General features: G+C 27.5%; 2 protein-coding genes across 3 annotated transcripts in view; both read left to right on the forward strand.

Annotated features, from left to right (window-relative positions):
* Positions 1-16,517, forward strand: part of cltcl1 (clathrin, heavy chain-like 1) — an 80,450-nt gene extending 63,933 nt beyond the window's left edge. The window contains exons 28-33 of one of the 2 annotated variants that reach the window (XM_073818649.1): positions 1,752-1,862; positions 1,959-2,129; positions 4,277-4,498; positions 7,265-7,291; positions 11,938-12,013; positions 15,748-16,517. In XM_073818649.1, the coding sequence (XP_073674750.1) occupies positions 1,752-1,862; positions 1,959-2,129; positions 4,277-4,498; positions 7,265-7,291; positions 11,938-12,013; positions 15,748-15,869 (729 nt within the window). In that variant the 3' untranslated portion in view covers positions 15,870-16,517. The remainder of the gene's footprint in view (positions 1-1,751; positions 1,863-1,958; positions 2,130-4,276; positions 4,499-7,264; positions 7,292-11,937; positions 12,014-15,747) is intronic. The other variant, XM_073818650.1, reaches the window with a different exon arrangement.
* Positions 16,518-18,850: 2,333 nt separating this feature from the next.
* LOC141287277 (tricarboxylate transport protein B, mitochondrial) overlaps positions 18,851-24,393 on the forward strand; it is a 34,514-nt gene continuing 28,971 nt past the window's right edge. Inside the window, exon 1 of the mRNA XM_073819411.1 lies at positions 18,851-18,946. Within this exon, the coding sequence (XP_073675512.1) occupies positions 18,880-18,946 (67 nt within the window). The 5' untranslated portion in view covers positions 18,851-18,879. The remainder of the gene's footprint in view (positions 18,947-24,393) is intronic.

Genomic DNA, 24,393 nt, shown 5'->3' on the forward strand with positions numbered 1-24,393 from the left:
AAAATTGTGCTTAGAATTTATGTTGTTCCACACACAAATTTCCGCCTAACAATTGTGAAGAATTATTACAAAGAATGTGTATTTCTTATATTTTTCTCAAAACAGACAAATCATATATCACAAGAAAGTGCTCATTCTCAAGAATCTGACCATATAAATCATTTTATTGTGTGACAAACACAGATCAAATAATCTTCAATTGAATCACGATGTCAGAATATACTTGAAGAATATGATGATATATTATATTACTTTCCTCCACATACTACTGCTTCAGTTAGCCGCAAATAGCCACAAACTCCATTTTATCTGTTAGATTAGGATCTCTTTCCAAACGCGCTCTGAGCCGCTCAAGCAGGTGTGTGTGTGTCTGCGGCTGCACTTAGAGCGTGTCAGTAGATCAGATTACACCCTCCGACCGCATGCCGTGCTGCTCCGAGGTGTGAACGATGACAGCTCAGCCTCTCCAGACGCGAAGAAGAACCAGAGCCAAGGAGAGGTTCCGGGTCACAAAAGATGCTTCGACGGTGCCGGGAATTGTGGGATATGTAGTTTTTGGACTCTTACACCGGAGATATGCGTCTGTTGGCGTCTCAGAGGAATATAGCGGTCGTCATTATCCAAAATAGACGCTAAATGAATAAATAACGGGCCGTTTCCATGGAGAGCAGAGGATCCGCGGCTGATAAGCGCGTCTATAAGTATAACAGTGCTTCTATTCAGGTTTGTTTTATTCTTATAATTACTTTGAAACGTAAAGGACACCAAAACAATCTGCTAAGCTATGTATTGAGTGTATATTGAATGTTGACAGTAAAGTACAGTATGTGTTTCAGTAAATACACAGGCAAACATAAAAATGAAACATAATTCAGTCAATTATCATGAAAAGTGCTATGGTACATAGTAAAATAGTATTCTATTATATTCTATTCTCAATAATGTGCTTTATAAAGCCTGTTTTTGCAAAGAAACAGAAGGACACTTTTAGGGGGAAAAAGGGGGAAAAGGGACAATGCGACTCCCTTCGGTTATAATTCAATAACTTTCAATTAGAAACTGTTATATGAAAAAATCTTTTTTCTGGTATATCCTGAGACCTAGTGGAATCAAACAAAACAATTTGCAAAGAACTGAGACACCTAAATCCTGAGTTATAGACTTTCAAAAAAAAACTTTTGAAAAAAAAATCAAAAAGCACCTATGTTTTTTTTGTTTTTATTGTAATATTTAAAATCTATATAATGTTATTTATAAAGAATTACACTGATATTATGTAGTTTAAAAGGTTTTCTATACAATGAAACCATTTTTTTAAATTTCCTCCATTGTATGTGTATAGGGGAACCATTTGAATTTAGGTAGGCCAAATGCAGGCGGAAATCCCCCAAATAGCCGCAGAGCTTAAGGGGTTAATACATTAACTAATGTTTAACTAATGAACCTTATTGTAAAGTGTTACCATTTTTTAAATCAACAAATCAACTTAAATATTATTTTAAGTTAGTAACATTCCTACTTTATTTTATTTATCTGTATGTGGTTTTATTTTAGTATTCTTTATATATCATAGTGTATGTGCTTTGTCTTTTTCATAAGTTTTTACATTTTTTATTTTGGTTTAAATTATTTTCCTTTTAGTTTTAGTAATTATTTTTATTTTATTTTATTTTATTTTATTTTATTTTATTTTATTTTATTTTATTTTATTTTATTTCAAACTGTGTGATGAGGATCATGTGTGTTTGCAGGTGAATCATTTGCGGCTGGTTAAACCGTATCTCAGATCAGTGCAGAGCCACAATAACAGATCTGTGAATGAAGCGCTCAACAACCTGCTGACGGAGGAAGAGGACTATCAGGTAAACACACACATACATTCACACATGTGTATTGTTCAGCCTCAGTTAGAGTAAGATGACATGAGCTGAAGTGTCTCCCTCTGCTGTCCCGTTCAGGGTCTGCGCGCCTCCATTGATGCATACGATAACTTCGACTCCATCGGTTTAGCTCAGAGACTGGAGACACACGAGCTCATCGAGTTCAGACGCATCGCGGCGTATCTCTACAAGAGCAACCAGCGCTGGGCTCAAAGCATCCAGCTCTGCAAGAAAGACAAACTCTACAAGGTACAAACACATCACTCCCACTCAGCATTTTATGGGAACGTATTAGTGTTTTATTAAACATGTAATAGAGCATATTAACACTCTAAGATTTGGCTTTTATGGTTTATTTTAATATTTGTATTTATTTGTTTACTTATTTAGCCTTGTATGCTTTTTTAAATAAATTGAATACTGTATATTTATAATTTATTAAATATAAAAAAAATTATAATAAACGAATAATTGTATCATTTCTAAGTTGTTACGTAATTTGTGACCCTGGACCACAAAACCAGTCATAAGGTTAAATTTTACAAAACTGAGATATATACATCATATGAAAGCTCAATAAATAAGCTTTCTATTGATGTATGGTTTGTTAGGATAGGACAATATGTGGCTGAGATACATCTATTTGAAAATCTGGAATCTAAGGGTGCAAAAAAATCAAAATACTGAGAAAATCACCTTTAAAGTTGTCCAAATTAAGTTCTGAACAATGCATATTACTAATCAAAAATTACATTTTGATAGGTTTACAGTAGGAATTTTACAAAAAATCTTAATGTAACATGATCTTTACTTAATTTCCTAATGATTTTTGACATAAAAGAAAAATCTATAATTTTGACCCATACTATGTATTTTTGGCTCTTGCTACAAATATACCCCAGCGACTTAAGACTGGTTTTGTGGTCCAGGGTCACATTTATGAAATAATTGATAACCATTTTAATTATTAAAATTATTTATTCATAATTATAATATTTTAATTATTATAAATAATATTTAATTATTATAATTAAAATGTGTTAATACATTTATCCTTATGTTACCACAAAACATTTAGTTGGTTTAGGTTTAGTTATCACTAAAATCAGATTTTGTTAAGACTTTACAGTAGGTTCTGTTTGTTAACATTAGTTAACTACATTAGAGGTTATTTTTTTAATGAAAAATACTTCTAATACCTTTGTTAATCTTAAAGTGAATTTCAAAATTTACTAATACATTTTTAAAAGTACAGTAGTATTTGCTAATATTTTTTAATGAACCTGAAGAAACAATGAAGTTGTATTTTATTTAATATTGTAAAAAGAATTAATAAATATTGTAACAAATCGTAACCAAATTTTTTTATTAAATAATTGATAATTAATAATTTTAATTATTAAAAAAATGACTTAAAATAAATAATTTCATAAATAAATAGGAATTTTCCATTTTTTTTTGCTGTTTTTTTTTGTTTTGCTACTGTCTGTATTAAATAATTGATAATAATTTTTAATTATTAAAAAATGACTTAAAATAAATAATTTCATAAATAAATATGAATTTTCCACTTTTTTTTGCTGTGTGTGAAGAGGAATGATTCACCCAGAAATAAAAAAATTAAATTAAAATTAAAATTAATTGATTTTTAAAATTGTATAAATATATTATATAATATATTATATATTATATAAATATATTAATTCATTAACTTATTTACTCAATAAAAGATCTAATTAATCTAGTGACTATTTTCCACATTAATTCACCTATAAATTAAAGTATGTCTTGATTATTGAATATATTTTTATATTTGTATAAATATTAATTAATTTGTTTATTTACTTACTTTCAATAAAATATCCAATTAATCTAGTGGCTATTGTCCACATTATTTTTGCTATGGTATGTGTAAAGGAATAATTCACCTGTAAATTAAATTGTCTTTATTAATTAATTTATTTATGTACTTACTTTCAATAAACATCCAATTAATCTAGTAATTATTTTCCATTTTTGTATTACAAAAATGTTTTTGTGTGAAATATTGTCTGCTGATAAAAAAAAAGTTCTCTGTATATTGTAGTAATAAATATCATTAATGACATTTTCGTTTTGAAATGTAGTTTTCTATTTACATTAGACACTTTAAATATTACATATACTGTATGGTCTTAAATTTCAATAGGAGCCTGATAAAAATGCTCATTTTAGAAAATATATATTTTTTTTTTGCTTTTGCTACTGTGTCTGTAGAGGAATACTTGTCATTTACTTCCCTTGTGTTATTGCAGAACTCTGGCATTTTTTCTTTCTTTTGTTCTTTTTTCCAAGCAAAAAGAAAAGCTTGGCAGAATTAGGCTCACCATACATACATATATTTTCCCGTGTGTCAGGATGCAATGCAGTTCGCTGCTGAGTCTCAGGACGGCGCTCAGGCTCAGGATCTCCTGCGCTGGTTTGTTGAGGAGGGGAAGCGCGAGTGTTTCGCCGCGTGTCTTTTCAGCTCGTATGATCTTCTGGCTCCTGACTTGGTTTTAGAGCTGGCCTGGAGACACGGCCTCGTGGACTTCGCCATGCCTTACTTCATTCAGGTGATGAGGGAGTACCTGAGCAAGGTGCGTAAGAAAGCACACAATCTGTCATGAGTTGCACACTTTTTAAATGAAAGTCCACTTAAAACATTAGTCAAATTGCTTTTTTCCTCCCCTCTGGCCCTTATTATAAATGTCGCTTTGGGATGTATTTGATTTTTAAATAAGCACAATTTTATTAAAAAAGTTAATTTAGTGACTATTTATTTATCTATTTTATTTCTTTCTTTGAATTTTTTTATTTTGCTATTTTGTTTTATGTTTTATTTAATTTATTATTGTATAAAGCAATTAATTTACTGACTATTAATTTGTACTAAAAAATCTATCAATTTAGTGACTGTTTATTTATCTATTTTGTTTATTTATTTATTTAAATTTTGCTATTTTGCTGTTTTATTTTATTTATGAATGTTTTTTATCAACGTATAAAGGATTTTCACAGAAATGAAAATTCTGCCAATGTTTATAATTCAAAATTAAAAAATGTGCAATTTATTGACGGTGTTATTTTATTTATTTTTTATTTTATTTATTATTGTATAAAGCAGTTAATTTATTGACTATTTATTTATCTTCACTAAAAGAATCTATTAATTTAGTGACTATTTATTTATCTATTTTATTTATTTATTTTAATTTTGCTATTTTATTTTATGTATGAATACATTTTATCAACATATAAAGGATTCACACAGAAAATTAAAATTCTGCCACTGTTAATAATTAAATATTTAAAAAATGCACAAGTAATGTATTGATGGTTTTATTTTATTTATTTTTAATTTAATTTATTCTTGCATGAAGCAATTCATTTACTGACTGTTTATTTATCTGTTTAATTTATTTCTTTTCATTTTTTAATGTTAAATTTTATTTTATTTCTGAATGTATTTTATCCACATATAAAGGATTCACACAGAAATTCAATGAAAATTCTGCCACTGTTAATAATTAAATATATAAAAATGCGCAAGTAATTTATTGACGTTTTATTTAATTTATTATTGTATAAAGCAATTAATTTACTGACTATTAATTTGTACTAAAAAACCTATCAATTTAGTGACTGTTTATTTATCTATTTTGTTTATTTATTTTAATTTTGCTGTTTTATTTTATTTATGAATGTTTTTTTATCAACGTATAAAGGATTTACACAGAAATGAAAATTCTGCCAATGTTTATAATTCAAAATTAAAAAATGTGCAATTTATTGACGGTGTTATTTTATTTATTTTTTTATTTTATTTATTATTGTATAAAAGAAGTTAATTTATTGACTATTTATTTATTTATTTTCACTAAAAAATCTATTAATTTAGTAACTATTTATTTATCTGTTTTATTTTATTTTTTTAAAATTTTGCTATTTTATTTTATTTATGAATGTATTTTATCAACGTATAAAGGATTCACACAGAAATTAAAATTCTGCCACTGTTAATAATTAAATATATAAAAAATGTGCAAGTAATTTATTTTATTTATTTAATTTATTATTGTATAAAGCTATTAATTTACTGACTATTTATTTTTACAAAAAAATCTAATAATTTAGTGACTATTTATTTATCTATTTTATTTATTTATTTAAATTTTTTAATTTTGCTATTTTATTTTATTTTATTTCTGAATGTATTTTATTAACATATAAAGGATTCACACAGAAATGAAAATTCTGCCACTGTTAATGACTAAAAACTTAAAAATGTGCAAGTAATTTATTGACGGGTTTATTTTATTTATTTATTCTTTAATTTATTATTGTATAAAGCAATTAATTTACTGACTATACATTTATTTATTCTTATCCAAAAAATTGTTTAATTTAGTGACTGTTTATTTATTTCTAAATTGTGTTATTTTATTTTATTTATGAATGTATTTTATCAACGTATAAAGAATTCACACAGAAATTAAAATTCTGCCACTGTTAATAATTAAATATATAAAAAATGTGCAAGTAATTTATTTTTATTTAGTTTATTTAATTTATTGTTGTATAAAGCAATTAATTTGCTGACTATTTATTAATTTTTACTAATAAATCTATCAATTTAGTGACTATTTATTTATCTATTGTATTTATTTATTTTAATTTAGCTATTTTTAATGAAAAAATCTTCTAAAATCTTTAATAATCGTAAAGTGAATTTCAAAATTGACTAATACATTTTTTAAATTAAAGTGGTATTTTCTAATCTTTTTTATGAAACAAAACAATGAAGTTGTATTTTATTAAAGATTGTTCAAAATAATTAATAAATGCTGTAACAAATGCATTGAATTGTTAGTTAAATGACTGTAAATATTATTTAATAGACCTGAGTTAACATGAACTAACAGTTATATTTTATATTTTTATTATTAATACTTTATTAACATTATCTGTTAATATTATGTAATGGGCCTGTTTAACATAAACTTACACTTTATGTATTTTTATTAAGTTAACATTAAAAAGATTAATGAAATACACCTTATTATTAAGTTTTACTCAGAATTCTGTTAATTTATGCTGTCCTTATGCAGATTGTTTTCTAGTTTTTAGTTGTATTTAGTTTAAACATATCCCTTTAGGTTTAATTCAGTCACCCTAAATGAAATTCTTTATGTTCTGATTGGATGAATTAAATAATATCTTCAGATAAAGTAGATATAATAGCTCTAATGTAGTTAATAAGGTTTCGAGAGTGAGTTTGACCTCTTTTCAAGTCTCCATCAGGCTGTAAATGAATGATCAGTGTAAAGTACAGTAAAGCTGACCTGAGTTTCCGTCCTCCACAGGTGGATGAGTTTTCCAGACAGGTGAAGGTCTCTGACCCGTTCTGTCATCTGTCTGTCTGTCTCTGTATTAGACGTTAGCGCATGTAGAGTACAGATTGTCCCCTCCTTCATAACAGGTTCCTGAATAGTTGCTTGATTACCCACAGTGCACTGCTCTGTAGCTGTAATGAGCCTGTTTGTTGGTTTGTGCGAGTGCATTTTTCAGAACATAAAAGGAAGGAATTATTATAAGAAATAGAGATTTGAAGTGGTTTGCTGGAGTCGAGCGTCAGTCCTCATATGAACCGTAATCATTTACGGCTGTTGCCAAGACAGCCTTCTCAAACTAAACTAGTATTGTTCAGGATAACCTCCTGTGAGTCCTGCAGGTGTGAGATGTTTATTACAGATGCAGTACATAGTTTGACCTGCAGGTGGAAACAAAATCACTCTTACATTAAACACAGTAAAGCCTGATATAGAAAATATCAGCTAGAAAAAAATATTTTTATATTTTTTGATGAAAAAAAAAAAAAAAAAAAAAAATATATATATATATATATATATATATATATATATATAAACGTTTTATGTTGATTATCATGTTTAATACATTTTAAACAGGCTTTTATGGCTCATAAAGTCTGATATAGTGAGAATATGTCAAACAAACAGCTACATTTTTATTCAGAGACTGAGCAAAAAAATGAGCAAAAGTGTTTTCTTTTCATATCTATGGAAGTCCTTTTCTCCCACATAAGAAAAAAAATTCACCCCTTAAAAAAAAAACTAAATTATGACAGCTAAATTTTAATTATGAAATTATGACTTAATTTGAAATTATGATTTTAAAAGTCTTATTTATGAAATGTTAACTATTTATAAACAATTTTTAAATAATTACAAAATAAAGAGTAGAAATTATGACATACGTAAGTCGAAATTATGATTTATAAAGTCCAAATTATTACTTTGAAATTATGACATAAGTCACATTAAGTCACAATTACAAGATAAAAAGTTGAAATTATGACTCAAAAAGGAGAAATTATGATATATAAAGTCAAAATTATGACTTCAAAAGTCAAAATTATAGCTTAAGTCATAATTAGAAGATAAAAAGTAATAATTAGGAAATAAAAAAGTCAAATTATAACTTTAAGTTGTAATTGCGAAATAAAAAGTCTAAATTATGACATACCTAAATCATAATTACGAGATGAAAAGTCGAAATTATGATTTAAGTCATAATTATGAGATAAAAAGTTATAAATATAAAATAAAAAGTCGATATTAAGACTTAAGTCAAACTTATGACTTTAAAAGTCGAAATTATGACTTTAAAAATCATAATTATGAGATAAAAAGTCAAATTATAACTTTAAGTTGTAATTAAAAATCTAAATTATGACATACCTATATCTTAATTACGAGATGAAAAGTCAAAATTATGACTTGTAAAGTTGAAATTATGAGATAAAAAGAAATTATGACTTACAAAATGGAAATTATGAGATAAAAAGTCAAAATTATGACTTGTAATTACATAATTACGTGACAAAAATTTAAATAATGACTTTAAAAAGTTGAAATTATGACAAATAAGTTTTAATTACGAAATAATTTTAACTATTTATAAACTATTTTTAAATAATTACAAAATAAAAAGTAGAAATGATGACATAAGTCATAATTATGAGAAAAAAATTGAAATTATGACTTAAGAAGTCGGAATTATGATTTATAAAGTCGAAATTATTCCTTTAAATGTTTAAATTATGACATAAGTCATAAGTCACATTAAGTCATAATTACAAGATAAGTTGAAATCATGACTCAAAAAGCAGAAATTATGATTTATAAAGTCAAAATTATTTGTTTAAAAGTCAAAATTATGACTTAAAAAGTCGGAATTATAGCTTAAGTCATAATTACAAGATAAAAAGTCATAATTATGTGATAAAAAAATCAAATTATAACTTTAAGTCATAATTGCAAAATAAAAAGTCAAAAAATTATGACATACCTAAATCATAATTACAAGATGAAAAGTCGTAATTATGACTTATAAAGTTGTAATTATGAGATAAAAAAGTAGAAATTATGACTTGTAATATTCACATAATTACGTGATAAAATTTGAAATAATGACTTTAAAAAGTTGAAATTATGACAACTAAATTTTAATTATGAAATAAGAATGTGAAATTATGACTTTAAAAGTCATATTTATGAGATTTTAACTATTTTTTAAATAATTACAAAACAAAAAGTAGAAATTATGACATACGTAAGTCATAATTATGAAAAAAAAGTTGAAATTATGACTTAAGAAGTCGGAATTATGACATAAGTCATAAGTCACATTAAGTCATAATTATGACTTTAAAAGTCGAAATTATGGCTTTAAAAGTCATAATTATGAGATAAAAAGTCAAATTGTAACTTTAAGTTGTAATTACGAAATAAAAGTCAAAATTATGACACACCTTAGTTATAATAGAAATTGATAAAAATTGAACACGACAACTACGTCATAATTACGAAATAAGAAGTCAAATTAAGAACTTTTTAAAATTCATTTTTCATTCATTTAGTTTTTTTTCTCGTAATTATGACTTAAGTCATAATTTCAACTTTTTATCTCATAATTATGACTTTTAAAGTCACAATGTTGACTTAAGTCAAGTCATAATTTCGACTTTTAAAGTCATAATTTTACCTTTAAGTTATCATTTCCATGTTTTATCTCATAATAATGAATTTAAAGTCATAATTTCGACTTTTTATCTCGTAATTATTTATTATAAAGTTGTAATTATGAGATAAAAAAGTAGAAATTATAACTTATAAAGTCGAAATTACTTAAATTTGAAATTGACTTACAAAATTGAAATTATGAGATAAAAAGTAAAAATTATGACTTGTAAGAATTACATAATTACATGATAAAATATGAAATAATGACTTTAAAAAGTTGAAATTATGACAACAAAATTTTAATTATGAAATAAGAATGTGAAATTATGACTTTAAAAGTCATATTTATGAGATTTTAACTATTTATAAACTATTTTTTAAATAATTACAAAATAAAAAGTAGAAATTATGGCATACGTAAGTCATAATTATGAGAAAAAAGTTGAAATTATGACTTAAGAAGTCGGAATTATGACATAAGTCATAAGTCACATTAAGGGGCCGTTCACATGAAGCGTCTTTTGCGCGCGCAAGTTCGTTATTTCAAATGGAGACGCGCGGCTTGCGCGCGCATTTTGGAAGCGACGCGGTCGCGACGCGCACGCGGTGCGACGCGCTCGTTTTTTCCGGGCGCGTCCGCGCCGCATCGAGATAAAAACATCTCAACTTTTCAGAATGTCGCAAGCGCACCGCAGCTTGGAGCTAGAGCGCAGCTGATGGTTGCTTAGAAACGGCAGACGCTTCCGGAGCGCAAGCGCCTGAGCGCTTTGTTGACAAGGAAGAAAGCGGCGCGCCTAGCGTTTTCCACGCGTTTTAGGCGCGACATGTGAACGGCCCCTAAGTCATAATTATGATATAAAAAGTTGAAATTATGACGTAAAAAGCCGAAATTAGGATTTATAAAGTCTAAATTATTTTATGAATTTATAGCTTAAGTCATAATTACAAGATAAAAAGTTATAATTACGAAAAAATATATAGTCGATATTATGACTTTAAAAGTCGAAATTATGGCTTTAAAAGTCATAATTATGAGATAAAAAGTCAAATTGTAACTTTAAGTTATAATAGAAATGGATAAAAATTGAAATTATGACTTTGAAAAGTTGAAATTATGACAACTACGTCATAATTACGAAATAAGAAGTCAAAATAAGAACTTTTTAAAATTCATTTTTCATTCATTCAGTTTTTTTCTCGTAATTATGACTTTTAAAGTCATAATGTTACATTTAAGTTATAATTTCCACGTTTTATCTCATAATAATGAATTTAAAGTCATAATTTTGACTTTTTAAGGTATTCTTTTTTTTTTTTTTTATGTGGTGGAAATGAGCTTCCATACATATCAGTTAAAGTTTTAGTGTTTTGTTTTTATTTTTTAAGTTTACATTTTTAGTACATCAAGTTAAACTAAACGAAAATGATAAATGTTGCTTAGCTAAAATAAAAAATAACTATTTTTTATATATTTATTTGATTTCAATTAACTTTTAGTGTAAGCAGATATTTGTCAAATATTAAGTCAATTTTTATATTTTTATAAATTTATTTATTTCAGTCCACATTTACTTCAAGTATGGTTTTAGGTTTTAGCTAACTGCAACATCCCTGCACAGAGCTGACAAACAAACACTTGAAAAGCCAAATAATACCTAAAGTATTAGTCGCACTGTAGGATGCTTACAGTTACCAAGCAGCTATTATTTTAGCATTTCACATATTCTAATAATAAATATATGAAGATTGTGAGATCTTCCAGAAACTAGTTGATGTTTTCAGAATTATTCTGAAGTGAATGTGAGTGTATTTTGGCATGTGGTGTGTGCCATTACTGGGCATCTGCATGGAGTGAGGATGATGCTGCTGTCAGAGGAAGACGTCCGGAGTGTGTGAGGGGCATGAGCGGCTCAGACAGAGGCTGAATGGACCTTGTTTGGATGAAAGGACGTAGTGTGACACTTTGACAGTGATGTTTGCTGCGTCTCTTACAGGTGGATAAGCTGCAGGAGGCTGAGGACGAGAGAGCAGATGAAGAGCAGACTCCTGAAGCCTCCTCCATCGTCTGCGGTACTCTTCACAAACTCCTTCGTGCACTTTCTGCAATATTAATCACTTCTAATTGCTGCTTGGTGTGTGCAAGAATCAGATGCTGTTTCAGGTTGAAACTTCTGTTATTAAATGCAGCACTGGTAGACACCCATAGACTTACATTGACGGAATGTTCAAATGAGCCAAAACCATTCAAACTCCCAGAATCCTTTGAGACTCAAACTTCTCTGATGTGAACTGTTTCTAATCCAATCAAACTCATTTAAACTCATCTATCTATCTAAATCATGCTAATCATGCTAGAATCCTGCTAGTAACTTGCTAGTCATGCTAGAAACATGCCAACAACTTGCTAATCATGCTAGAATCGTGCTAGTAACTTGCTAATCATGCTAGAAACATGTTAGAAACATGCCAACAACTTGCTAATCATGCTAGAAACATGTTAGAAACATGCCAACAACTTGCTAATCATGCTAATAACATGTTAATCATGTTAGACACATGTTAGCAACTTGTTAATCATGCTATAATCGTGCTAGTAACTTGCTAATCATGCTAATAACATGTTAATCATGTTAGACACATGTTAGCAACTTGCTAATCATGCTAGAATCGTGCTAGTAACTTGCTAATCATGCTAATAACATGTTAATCATGTTAGACACATGTTAGCAACTTGTTAATCATGCTAGCAACATGATAGTAACTTGCTAATCATGCTAATAACATGCTAGCAACTTGGTAATCATGCTAGAAACATGCCAACAACTTGCTAATCATGCTAATAACATGCTAGCAACTTGCTAATCATGCTAGAAACATGCCAACAACTTGCTAATCATGCTAATAACATGTTAGACGCATGTTAGCAACTTGCTAATCATGCTAGAATTGTGCTAGTAACTTGCTAATCATGCTAGAAACATGTTAGAAACATTCCAACAACTTGCTAATCATGCTAATAACATGTTAATCATGTTAGACACATGTTAGCAACTTGCTAATCATGCTAGAATCGTGCTAGTAACTTGCTAATCATGCTAATAACATGTTAATCATGTTAGACACATGTTAGCAACTTGTTAATCATGCTAGCAACATGATAGTAACTTGCTAATCATGCTAATAACATGCTAGCAACTTGGTAATCATGCTAGAAACATGCTAGCAACATGTTGATTATGTTAGAAACATACTAGCAACACTGCTAAACATGATAGAAACATACTAGAAACTTACTAATTATGTTAAAAATATGTTAATCATGCTAGAAAAATGCCAACAACTTGCTAATCATACTAGAATCGTGCTAGGAACATGCTAATCATGCTAGACACATGCTAGCAACATGCTAATTATGTTAGAAACATGCTAGCAACTTGCTAAACATGATAGAAACATGCTAGCAACGTGCTAATTATGTTAGAAAAATGCTAATCATGCTAGCAACATGCTAGCAACACGATATTCATGCTAGAAAAATGCTAGCAACTTGCTAATCATGCTAGAAACATGTTAGCAACTTGTTAATCATACTAGAAACAAGTTAACAACATGTTAATACTGTTAGAAACATGCTAGCAAAACATGATAATCATGCTAGGAACATGCTAACAACTTGCTAATCATGCTAGAAACATGTTAGCAAAATGCTAGCAAAATGCTAATCATGCTAGAAACATGCTAGCAACTTGGTAATAATGCCAGGAACTTATCAATAATGTTAGAAACATGCTAGCAACATGCTTATCATGTTAGAAACATGCTAGCAACACAATAATCATGCTAGGAACATGCTAGCAACATGCTAATCATGCTAGACACATGCTAGCAACATGCTAATTATGTTAGAAACATGTTAACAACTTGATAAACATGATAGAAACATGCTAGCAATGTGCTAATTATGTTAGAAATATGCTAATCATGCTTGCAATATGCTAGCAACATGATATTCATGCTAGAAAAATGCTAGCAAAATGCTAATCATGCTAGAAACATGCTAGCAACTTGCTAATCATGCTAGAAACATGTTAGCAAATTGTTAATCATGCTAGAAACAAGTTAACAACATGTTAATACTGTTAGAAACATGCTAGCAAAACATGATAATCATGCTAGGAACATGCTAACAACTTGCTAATCATGCTAGAAACATGTTAGCAACATGCTAGCAAAATGCTAATCATGCTAGAAACATGCTAGCAACTTGGTAATAATGCCAGGAACTTATCAATAATGTTAGAAACATGCTAGCAACATGCTTATCATGTTAGAAACATGCTAGCAACACAATAATCATGCTAGGAACATGCTAGCAACATGCTAATCATGTTAGACACATGCTAGCAACATGCTAATTATGTTAGAAACATGTTAACAACTTGATAAACATGATAGAAACATGCTAGCAATGTGCTAATTATGTTAGAAATATACTAATCATGCTTGCAATATGCTAGCAACATGATATTCATGCTAGAAAAATGCTTGCAATATGCTAGCAACACGATATTCATGATAGAAACATGCTAGCAACGTGCTAATTATGTTAGAAATATCCTAATCATGCTTGCAATATGCTAGCAACACGATATTCATGATAGAAACATGCTAGCAACGTGCTAATTATGTTAGAAATATCCTAATCATGCTTGCAATATGCTAGCAACACGATATTCATGCTAGAAACATGCTAGCAACTTGCTAATTATGCTAGAAACATGTTAGCAACTTGTTAATAATGCTAGAAACAAGTTAGCAACATGTTAATAATGTTAGAAACATGGTAGCAAAACACAATAATCATGCTAGGAGCATGCTAGCAACTTGCTAATCATGCTAGAAACCGGTTAACAAAATGTTAATCATGCTAGAAACATGCTAGCAACTTGCTAATCATGCTAAGAACTTGGTTATCATGCTAGCAAATTGCTAATCATGCTAGAAACATGCTAGCAACTTGTTAATCATGCTAGGAACTTATCAATAATGTTAGAAACAGGCTAGCAACATGCTAATCATGCTAGAAACATGCTAGCAACACAATAATCATGCTAGGAACATGCTAGCAACATGCTAATCATGCTAGACACATGCTAGCAACATGCTAATTATGTTAGAAACATGTTAGCAACTTGCAAAACATGATAGAAGCATGCCAGGAATGTGCTAATTATGTTAGAAATATGCTAATCATGTTTGAAATATGCTAATCATGCTAGCAACACGATATTCATGCTAGAAACATGCTAGCAATTTGCTACTCATGCTAGAAACATGTTAGCAACTTGTTAATCATGCTAGGAACTTATCAATAATGTTAGAAACATGCTAGCAACATGTTAATCAAGCTAGAAACATGTTAGCATGCTAACAACTTGGTAATCATGTTAGAATCATGCTAGCAACATGCTAGTCATGCTAGAAACAGGCTATTTATCTATATCTATCTAGCTCAAACCTAAAACTTTTTAAACTTTTTTAAAACTTTTTTGAAGCGTTCAAACTTTTTCAAACTTTCGGGTCCAGCTTTCTCAAGCCAACTTCAAAGTTTGTCTAGGCAAACTCTTGTATCTAGTTTGCCACTGTTTTCTCCAGTGTAGACCTTTTTTGACCTATAGTTGTCTGTTATGCAACAGAAACTGTTGTGAACTCCTGCCCAGATACTGAGTGCCTGTAATGCATTATCAATCTCAAATCAAGTGAAGTGCTCCTGTTCATGAATATGAATGTGTGTGTTGATGCAGGACAACAGCTGATGTTGAGCGGCAGTCAAACACCAGTCACTCCTCAGGCGGGTTTCCCAGCTTACGGATACACCGCTCCCGGATTCGCTCCTCCGGCGTACGGCTTCAACCTTCAGCCTTGAATTGCCCCGCTATGAATTCTGGGAAATGTGTGCCTGTGCTGCATTCAGGAAGCATGACGAAGCATCTCCGCAATCAAACGAACACCCAGCGCTCCTTAAAACGCTCCTTATATATGTGCTCTGTGTTCAGCACACAAGCTGCTCCTTAACTTATGTTTTCATTTGCATTTGATCAGATCGCACTGATGGGGAAGGACACTAAACCCAAAAGACACTAGTTAGGGTACGATATTTTAGGGAAAAACTCAGTTTTTGGTTCTTCTGTCCGTTTGTATCTGATTTTAATCGTTTGATTCTGCAGTATTAACTTTGTTTACATTTCAAGCGGTACTAAATTTCAGTTTCACAATATAAAAACACCACCATCGTTGATGAGCACAACCAAACGCCTGTTTATTTAACGCTAGGCAGCTGTAGTTACCTGCGCATGATTATTGAAGCTTTTTCTGGTGCTGTTCATCCGTGTTACTGCAAGCCATATGCACTGTCTATAGTGTAATGTTGTAGTCAAAAGAGACGTTATTTTTTAGGAAAACAATATGCAAAAATACAAAAAGTGATGTTTGGGTTGCTTAGTGTGAAGCGACTCTTTAGACTGAAGAGTCAAATACACAAACAGAGAATAAAGTTTCACTGCAGGTCACGGTCTTTCATGTTGTTCCTGTTTAATGTGGGTTTTGTGTGTTTTTCCTGTATGTTCATGTCTGGTTTCTTACTCAATTTTTAACGGAACCTAATGTAGCAAAAGATCACTGATAAAAACAGTGAAAAAATAAAATGAAATGAAAAAAAAAATTAAATTAAAATAAAAAGTAAAATTAAAATAAAATAAAATTCGACTTAAGGTGGATCCGAATAAGATAAAAAAAATATAAAAAAAAAACTATTAAAAAAAATAAGATGAAAAAAAAATAAATAAAATGAAACTAGATTTAAGGTGGAATAAACTTACAATAAAATAAAATATGAAATATGAAAAAATAAATAAATAAATAAATGTAAAAAAAATGAAATGGAAAAAAAAATTACATTAAAATAAATAAAATGAAAAAAATAAATAAAATTTATTGGAGAAAGAAATTAAATTTAAAAATAAAATAAAAAGTGTCAATACTTTAATATGAAAACACACACACGTGGGAATAAATAAATATAAATGAACGTATAAATAAATCAATAAATGAAAAAGTTCAAATAAAAATAAAAAAAAGCTAAAAAGAATAAATACAGAGAGTAAACAGTAATACAAAAATTAATTTAGGACTAAATTAAATAAAATTAACTGAATTTAAAAAGACACTTTTGGGATTAGTTTTGTTTTCATTGTCATTGACTGTAGTGGCAGAGTTGTGATGTATTCAGTGTTTATGTTCCAGAAAGAAATGTTATTTTCTCAATGTTCTTTTTCACTAGTAGAGTAAAAAAAAATCTGAATACTTCTAAAATACTTCAGAAACTGTTAAAAAAGAAAAAATGTGATGCTTGTCCAATGGTTTTTATCATGTTTTTTTTTTCTTTCTTTTAGTTAAATTTAGTGCATAATATACAATAACAGTACAGTAGCTTCTATATATATATATATATATATATATATATATATATATATATATATATATCAATCACACACACTAGAGTTACTAGTTTTAACAGATTTTACAGATTATTTATTTACATATAACTTTGATGTATGAAGGCCCAAACCTGCAAAATAAAATAAACAAATAAATAAATATTTTAATATAATATAATATAACAGAAATAAATGATTTAATAAATACAGTTTAGTTCAATTTAGTCCTGAATTTATTTTTGTATTCTTTCCTGTATTATTTTCTGTATTTTATTCTTTTTAACTTTTTTTATTTTTCATTTATTGATTTATTTATATGTACTTTTTATTTATATGTTCATTTATATTTATTTATTCCCATGTGTATGTGTTCATATTTAAATATTGACACTTTTTATTTTGTTTTTTAATTTAATTTAATTTCTTTCTTTATGTAATTTTTTTTTCCATGTAATTTCATTTCTATTTTATTTTATTCAGATCCATCTTAAGTCGAATTATATTATATTTTATTTTATTATTTTATTTTATTTAATTTATTATTAATTTAATTAAATTTTTTTCATGTAATTAATTTTTTTTCGTTATATTTTAGTTTTTTTTTCATTTTTATATATATATATATATATATATATATATATATATATATATATATATATATATATATATTTTTTTTTTTTTTTAATTTAGTTTTTTTCATTTTATTTTGTTTTATTTTATTTTATTTTATTTTATTCAGTTCCACCTTAAGTCAAATTTTATTTTATTTCATTTTATTGTTTCATTTCATTTTATTTCTTTTAATTTAATTAAATAAAAAAAAAATTTCATTTTATTGTTTTTTGTTTCGTTTTATTTTATTTCGTTTTTTCATTTAATTTTTTTCATTTAATTTTATTTTTCATTTTATTTAGTTTTTTCATGTCATTTTGTTTATTTATTTTTTATTTTATTCGGATCCACCTTAAGTCAAATTTTATTTTATTTTATTATTTCATTTCATTTTATTTCTTTAAATTTAATTTAATTTAATTTTTTTTTTCATTTTTTTATTGTAATTTTATTTCACCTTAAGTCTAGTTTCATTTGATCTTTTTTCATTTAATTTAATTGCATTTTTTTTTTTTTTCATTTTAATTTATTTTAATTTTAGTTTATTCGGATCTACCATAAGTCGAGTTTAATTTAATTTAATTTAATTTTTTATTGTTTTAATTCAAGTCTAGTTTCGTTTCTGGAGGGCGTGACGCCGAGAGTGAGTGAATAAGAAAAAGAGAGAGAGCAAGACAGATGCGAACCACGCCCCTGTGCGCCGATCTGACTGCTGATTGGCTAAGAGCAGTCTCATGTCATCAGTCTATGGTCGGCGGATCGCTCGCTGGTCTCTGCTGAAACAGTGCTGTTCGTGCTCGGCGCGTTCGTGAGAGTCTGTGACTGAAGATGACGCGTGAACGCGGAGCTGCGGGCAAAGCCAAACTCACCCATCCTGGAAAAGCTATCCTGGCAGGTCAGTTTATACAAACAACTAACATATAACGACCAAAAACTAATAAATAACACAGAACTGAAGTTTTCACGACAAACTTGAGGTAAATTTCATTCATTTCTGAACTCCGAATGTCCGTTAGCATCTGAACTTGAGCAAGACGCTTCAGAAAAAAAAGAGAAAACACGGGCGACTGGATTTTACAGTGAAATATGTGTAAATAAATATATTTAGAAAACTATATATACATTTACTAGTTAAGTACATTACCTAATACTAAACAAAAGTTACTTTTCTTGCGAATACTACTCTTGACTCACCAAATTTTAATTTATAAAGTCATTACATTATTAAGGTAACGTTAACTAACTAGACTTCATACTAAGTAACGTTAGTCAACAAAATAATAACCAAACACAGCTCATTTGAGACACATTATTTACTTCACACTGCTGTTTAAACATAGTAAAGCTGTATTCATTGACAATTATGAGTTGTCAGTCCAGAGAATACGAATGTACGTTATTATTCGTGTATTAGATATTAAATATAGTGGTTTATTTGAGATGTTTTGGTTCAGACACGATTTATCAGTTGTGTTAAGGTCAGATCTACACAAGGACAGACAGCTGATGCCTAAACAATGATGCTCACTTCTGTAAAATTAGTCAATGTGTATGAAAATAGACATGCTATTCTTTTTTAAAGCAATAATAATGATATTTATATTTGTAAAATGATTCTAAATGCTGATTGGATGCTCAAAGCTGTCAAAAAATGCTAATAAACATAGGCTAATGAACTATATTGCTTAGCAGAACAACTGTTTATTTCTTTAGAACTGTAAGTCATATTTATAAATGTGGGCCTTACTATTTGTGACCCTGGACCACAAAATCAGTCATAAGGGTAATTTCTTTGAAGTTGTGATTTATACATAAATAATAAATAAGCTTTTCTTTGATGTATGGTTTGTTAGAATAGAAAATTATTTGGCCGAGATGCAACTGTTTGAAAATCTGAGGGTGCAAAAAATCAAAATATTAAGAAATTTGCTTTTAAAGTTGTCCAATTGAAGTTCTTAGCAATGGATATTACTAATCAAAAATTACATTTTGATATATTTACGGTAGGAAATTAACAAAATGTGTTCATGGAACATGATCTTTACTTAATATCCTAATGATTTTTGGCATAAAAGAAAAACCATGTATTTTTGGCTATTGCTACAAATATACCTGTGCTAGTTAAGATATTTATTCATAATATACAATAACAGTACAGTAGCTCCTATATATTAATCACACTACAGTTACTAGTTTTAACAGATTTTACAGATTATTTATTTACATGTAACTTTGATATATGGAGGCCCAAACCTGCAAAAAGAAAAAAAAATAGTATAATATAAAAATAAATGAATTAATTATTAAATAATATAATAATAGAAAAATACAGAAATAAATGACTTAATAAATACAGTTAATTTTAATTAATTTAGTCATAAATTTATTTTTGTTTTACTCTTTCTTTTCTGTATTCTTTTTCTGTTTAACTTTTTTTATCTTTTATTTATTGATTTATTTATTTGTATTTTTATTTATATGTTCATTTAAATTAATTTATTCCCATGTGTATGTTTTCATATTTAAATATTGACACCTATTAATTTTTTTTTAATTTAATTTCATTTAACTTTTAGTTTTTTTCATGTAATTATATTTTTATTTTATTTTACTTTAATTTAATTTTATTATTTCATTTTATTTATTTTAATGTAATGTAATTTAATTTTTTTCGTTTTACTTTATTTAGTTTTTTTCCATTTCATTTTTTATATTTTATTTTATTTTATTGCAATTTCAATAATTGCAAAAAATCAAAATCCTGAGAAAATCACCTTTAAAGTTGTCCGCATGCATATTACCAATCAAAAATTAAGTTTTGATATATTTATGATAGGAAATAAAAGAAAAATCAAGTATTTTTGGCTATTGCTACAAATATACCCGTGCTATTAAAGACATTTATTGCATATCTGCATTGTGCAATGTTTTATCACAATGCTCATGCTGCTGCTTTATAAAAGCAGTAATCAACTCAAGGCCATATTTTTTGCAACGCTGCATAAACGCAGTGTAATGATGGTCTTAGAATAGATTCAGAGCAATTATAAAGTAGGTTTGGTCATTACGATATCTCTCTTACCTGTCTGACGGATCCGCTCGGCTCTTCACTGGGTAATTGGTGAACTACCATCTGGAAACTGTTCATCTGAAACCAAATGACAGGTTTTAATGTCTGTGATATTTTTTTCTCCATATACGCTGGTGCTGCTCCACCCGTCTGTAATTACACAAACCAGCCTTCAGATGGAAATGCCACGTCTTATTTGCAAGAGAGAATATGACAGGCTGGTGCTGGAGTTGAGCCCAGTTTAAACAATTATTTTGTCTTTGTTTAGCACAGTAATTGCCGTTGTCATAATATGAGGGAAATATAGTTTATTATATGTATATATATATATATATACACACTACCAGTCAGAAGTCTTTTGATGTTTTTTTTAAAGAAGTCTCTTCTGCTCACAGGGTCTGTATTTATTTGATCCAAAGTGCAGCAAAACAGTAAAATTCTGAAATATTTTTACTATTTAAAAAAGGAGTTTTCTATTTGAATATATTTTAAAATGTAATTTATTTCTCTGATCAAAACTACATTTTTTAGCATCATTACTCCAGTCTTCAGTGTAACATGATTCTTGCGAAATCATTCTAATGTGCTGATATTCTGTTCAAAAAACATTTATTGTTATTATTATTATCAATATTTAAAACAGTTAAGTGCATTTTTTCAGGATTCTTTGATGAATAGAAAGATCCAAAGATCAGCATTTATCTGAAATAAAAATATTAGAATGATTTCTGAAGGATCATGTGACACTGAAGACTGGAGTAATGATGCTAAAAATTCAGCTTAAAAATCACAGAAATAAATTACACTTTAAAATATATTGAAATAAAAAGCAGTTATTTTAAATAGTAAAAATATTTTTCAAATTTTACTCTTTTTGCTGTACTTTGGGTCAAATAAATGCATGCTTGGTGAGCAGAAGAAACTGCTTTAAAAAACAAAAATCTTACTGTTCAAAAACTTTTGACTGGTACTGTATATAGTAGTACAATACATAACTTAATTAAAAATAAGTAAAACAAAAATTAATAATAGGAAAATAAATAAATAAAGTAAAAAAATTAAAAACAAATAAAGAATAAATATTTATAAAATATAATTGTATAATGTATCTTTTTTCTTTAACTTGAAGTATTAAAATAACGAAACTAATACATAAAAATGTATACAATTTTTTTATGAAATACATTTTTATAAAAATAATAATAAATCTAATTAAAAATGACAAAACACAAAATTTTTAAGACTAAAATTAAAACAAAAATAAAATAAAAATAAAATATTATCAAAAACTGTAATATATCAATTATGCTAAAATAACACTGAAATGGCTTCTGTTTTATTTTTAATGTTAACTAAAATATTATATATACATAATATAAAATATTTATAAATATTTATAAATTATAAAATAATATTATAAATATAAAGCAATTATAGGTAAAAATATTAAAACAAACTTATTTCAACATTTTTTCCTTTAAATTGAAGTTAAAAATAAAAAGTACTAAAGTAACAAAAACTAATACTTTTAAATGTATACAAAACATTTATAAAAAGCATATATATATATAACAGTACTGGAGGATGTTTTGATGACAATGCTCTATATTTTACAATATTACAATATATATTACAATACAATATTACAATAAATGTAGTAATGGTAAAACAAATAAAGAAATAAAGTCTTGATAAACTAAATACAATTAATTTACTTACATTTGGTCTTTTATATAAATAAATGAAAAAAAAATAAAAAAAAATAAACAATAAATATTTATAAAATATAATTGTATAATGTGTCTTTTTTCTTTAACTTGAAGTATTAAAATAACGAAACTAATACATAAAAAACGTATGAAAACATTTAAAAATAAATTTTTATAATAATAAATCTAATTAAAAATGACAAAAAAATCACAAAATTTTTAAGACATTTAAATGAAAACAACAAATAAAATCAAAATATTAGCAAAAACTGTAATACTATATATAAAATATATAGTATTTATATATACTGTGTTTATATATATATATATATATATATATATAATTCCTTTTGTTTTATTTTTAATGTTAACTGAAAGTAAAATATTTAATACAAGTAATATAAAATAATTATAAATATTTATAAATTATAAAATAATACTATATCAATTATACTAAAATGACATTGAAATGCCTTCTGTTTTATTTTTAATGTTAACTGAAAGTAAAATATTTTATATAAATAATCATAAATATTTATAAATTATAAAATAATATTATAAATATATAGCAATTCTAAGTAATGTTTTCCCTTAACTTGAAGTTAAAAATAAAAAGTACTAAAGTAACGAAAACTAATACTTAAAAATGTATACAAAACATTTATAAAAAGCGTATATATAACAGTACTGGAGGATGTTTTGATGACTTTGCTCTATCAGATGGATCAGAAATGTTCAGGAAGTTGCTTACGATCAGTTAAAACTGGTGAAAACTGTTGCTTTTTCGTTGGTATGATGTGTTGTGCTCTTTATTCACACTCAGTTTAAAAAGCTCTTTTGTTTGGGATGATTCTGGAAGTTCAGGCAGTTCAGGTCGGTTCAGTCCTGTACGGTGTGTTTATGTTGTTTTCATATGTATTATGTGAATGTGAATGTGAATGTGTTGTTCTTCTATCAGCTGCTGGACTCTGATTGTTTTGCATTTGTAGAGCAGCTCTGGTTTACTGTCATACAAACCCATCAGTGACCTGGAAACATTTCACACGCTACACACACAGCATTCCAGAGCAGTTTTCCATAGTCACATGTGTAGTGAGATTACAGTTCTCTGACATGTTCACATGTGGGATCTCCTGTCACGGCGGTTTTTAAGGAAACATTCAGGGTGTGATCTAAATTAAACTCTGAGACGCTTTTATCTAGAGCGACTTTCAAAAAGAGCAGGAACAATCACTTGCTCCTTTTTTTTTCAGTAATACACTTTGCATGTTGCATTAGGATAAACATTTTGAGAATATATAATGACACTTAAAAATTAAGGCTGTTCAGCAACCTTTGATTCATTTCAGTGAGAAAAACATGTCTTGATTATTTTATTTAGATTTTAACCGTATTTTAGCACTAGGCTTGTCATTCCATATGGATAGAATGACAAAAAAATTGAGATATATTGTAAAAAAATATTAAATAGAAATATTATATATATATTTGTTTCTTGAAATAAAAAATAAAAAAATGTTTAAAACTGAAAGTAAAATATTTAATTTAAATAATATTGTAAAA

The sequence above is a fragment of the Garra rufa genome, chromosome 15, assembly GCF_049309525.1.
Source record: "Garra rufa chromosome 15, GarRuf1.0, whole genome shotgun sequence".
In the NCBI taxonomy this organism is placed as follows: domain Eukaryota; kingdom Metazoa; phylum Chordata; class Actinopteri; order Cypriniformes; family Cyprinidae; genus Garra; species Garra rufa.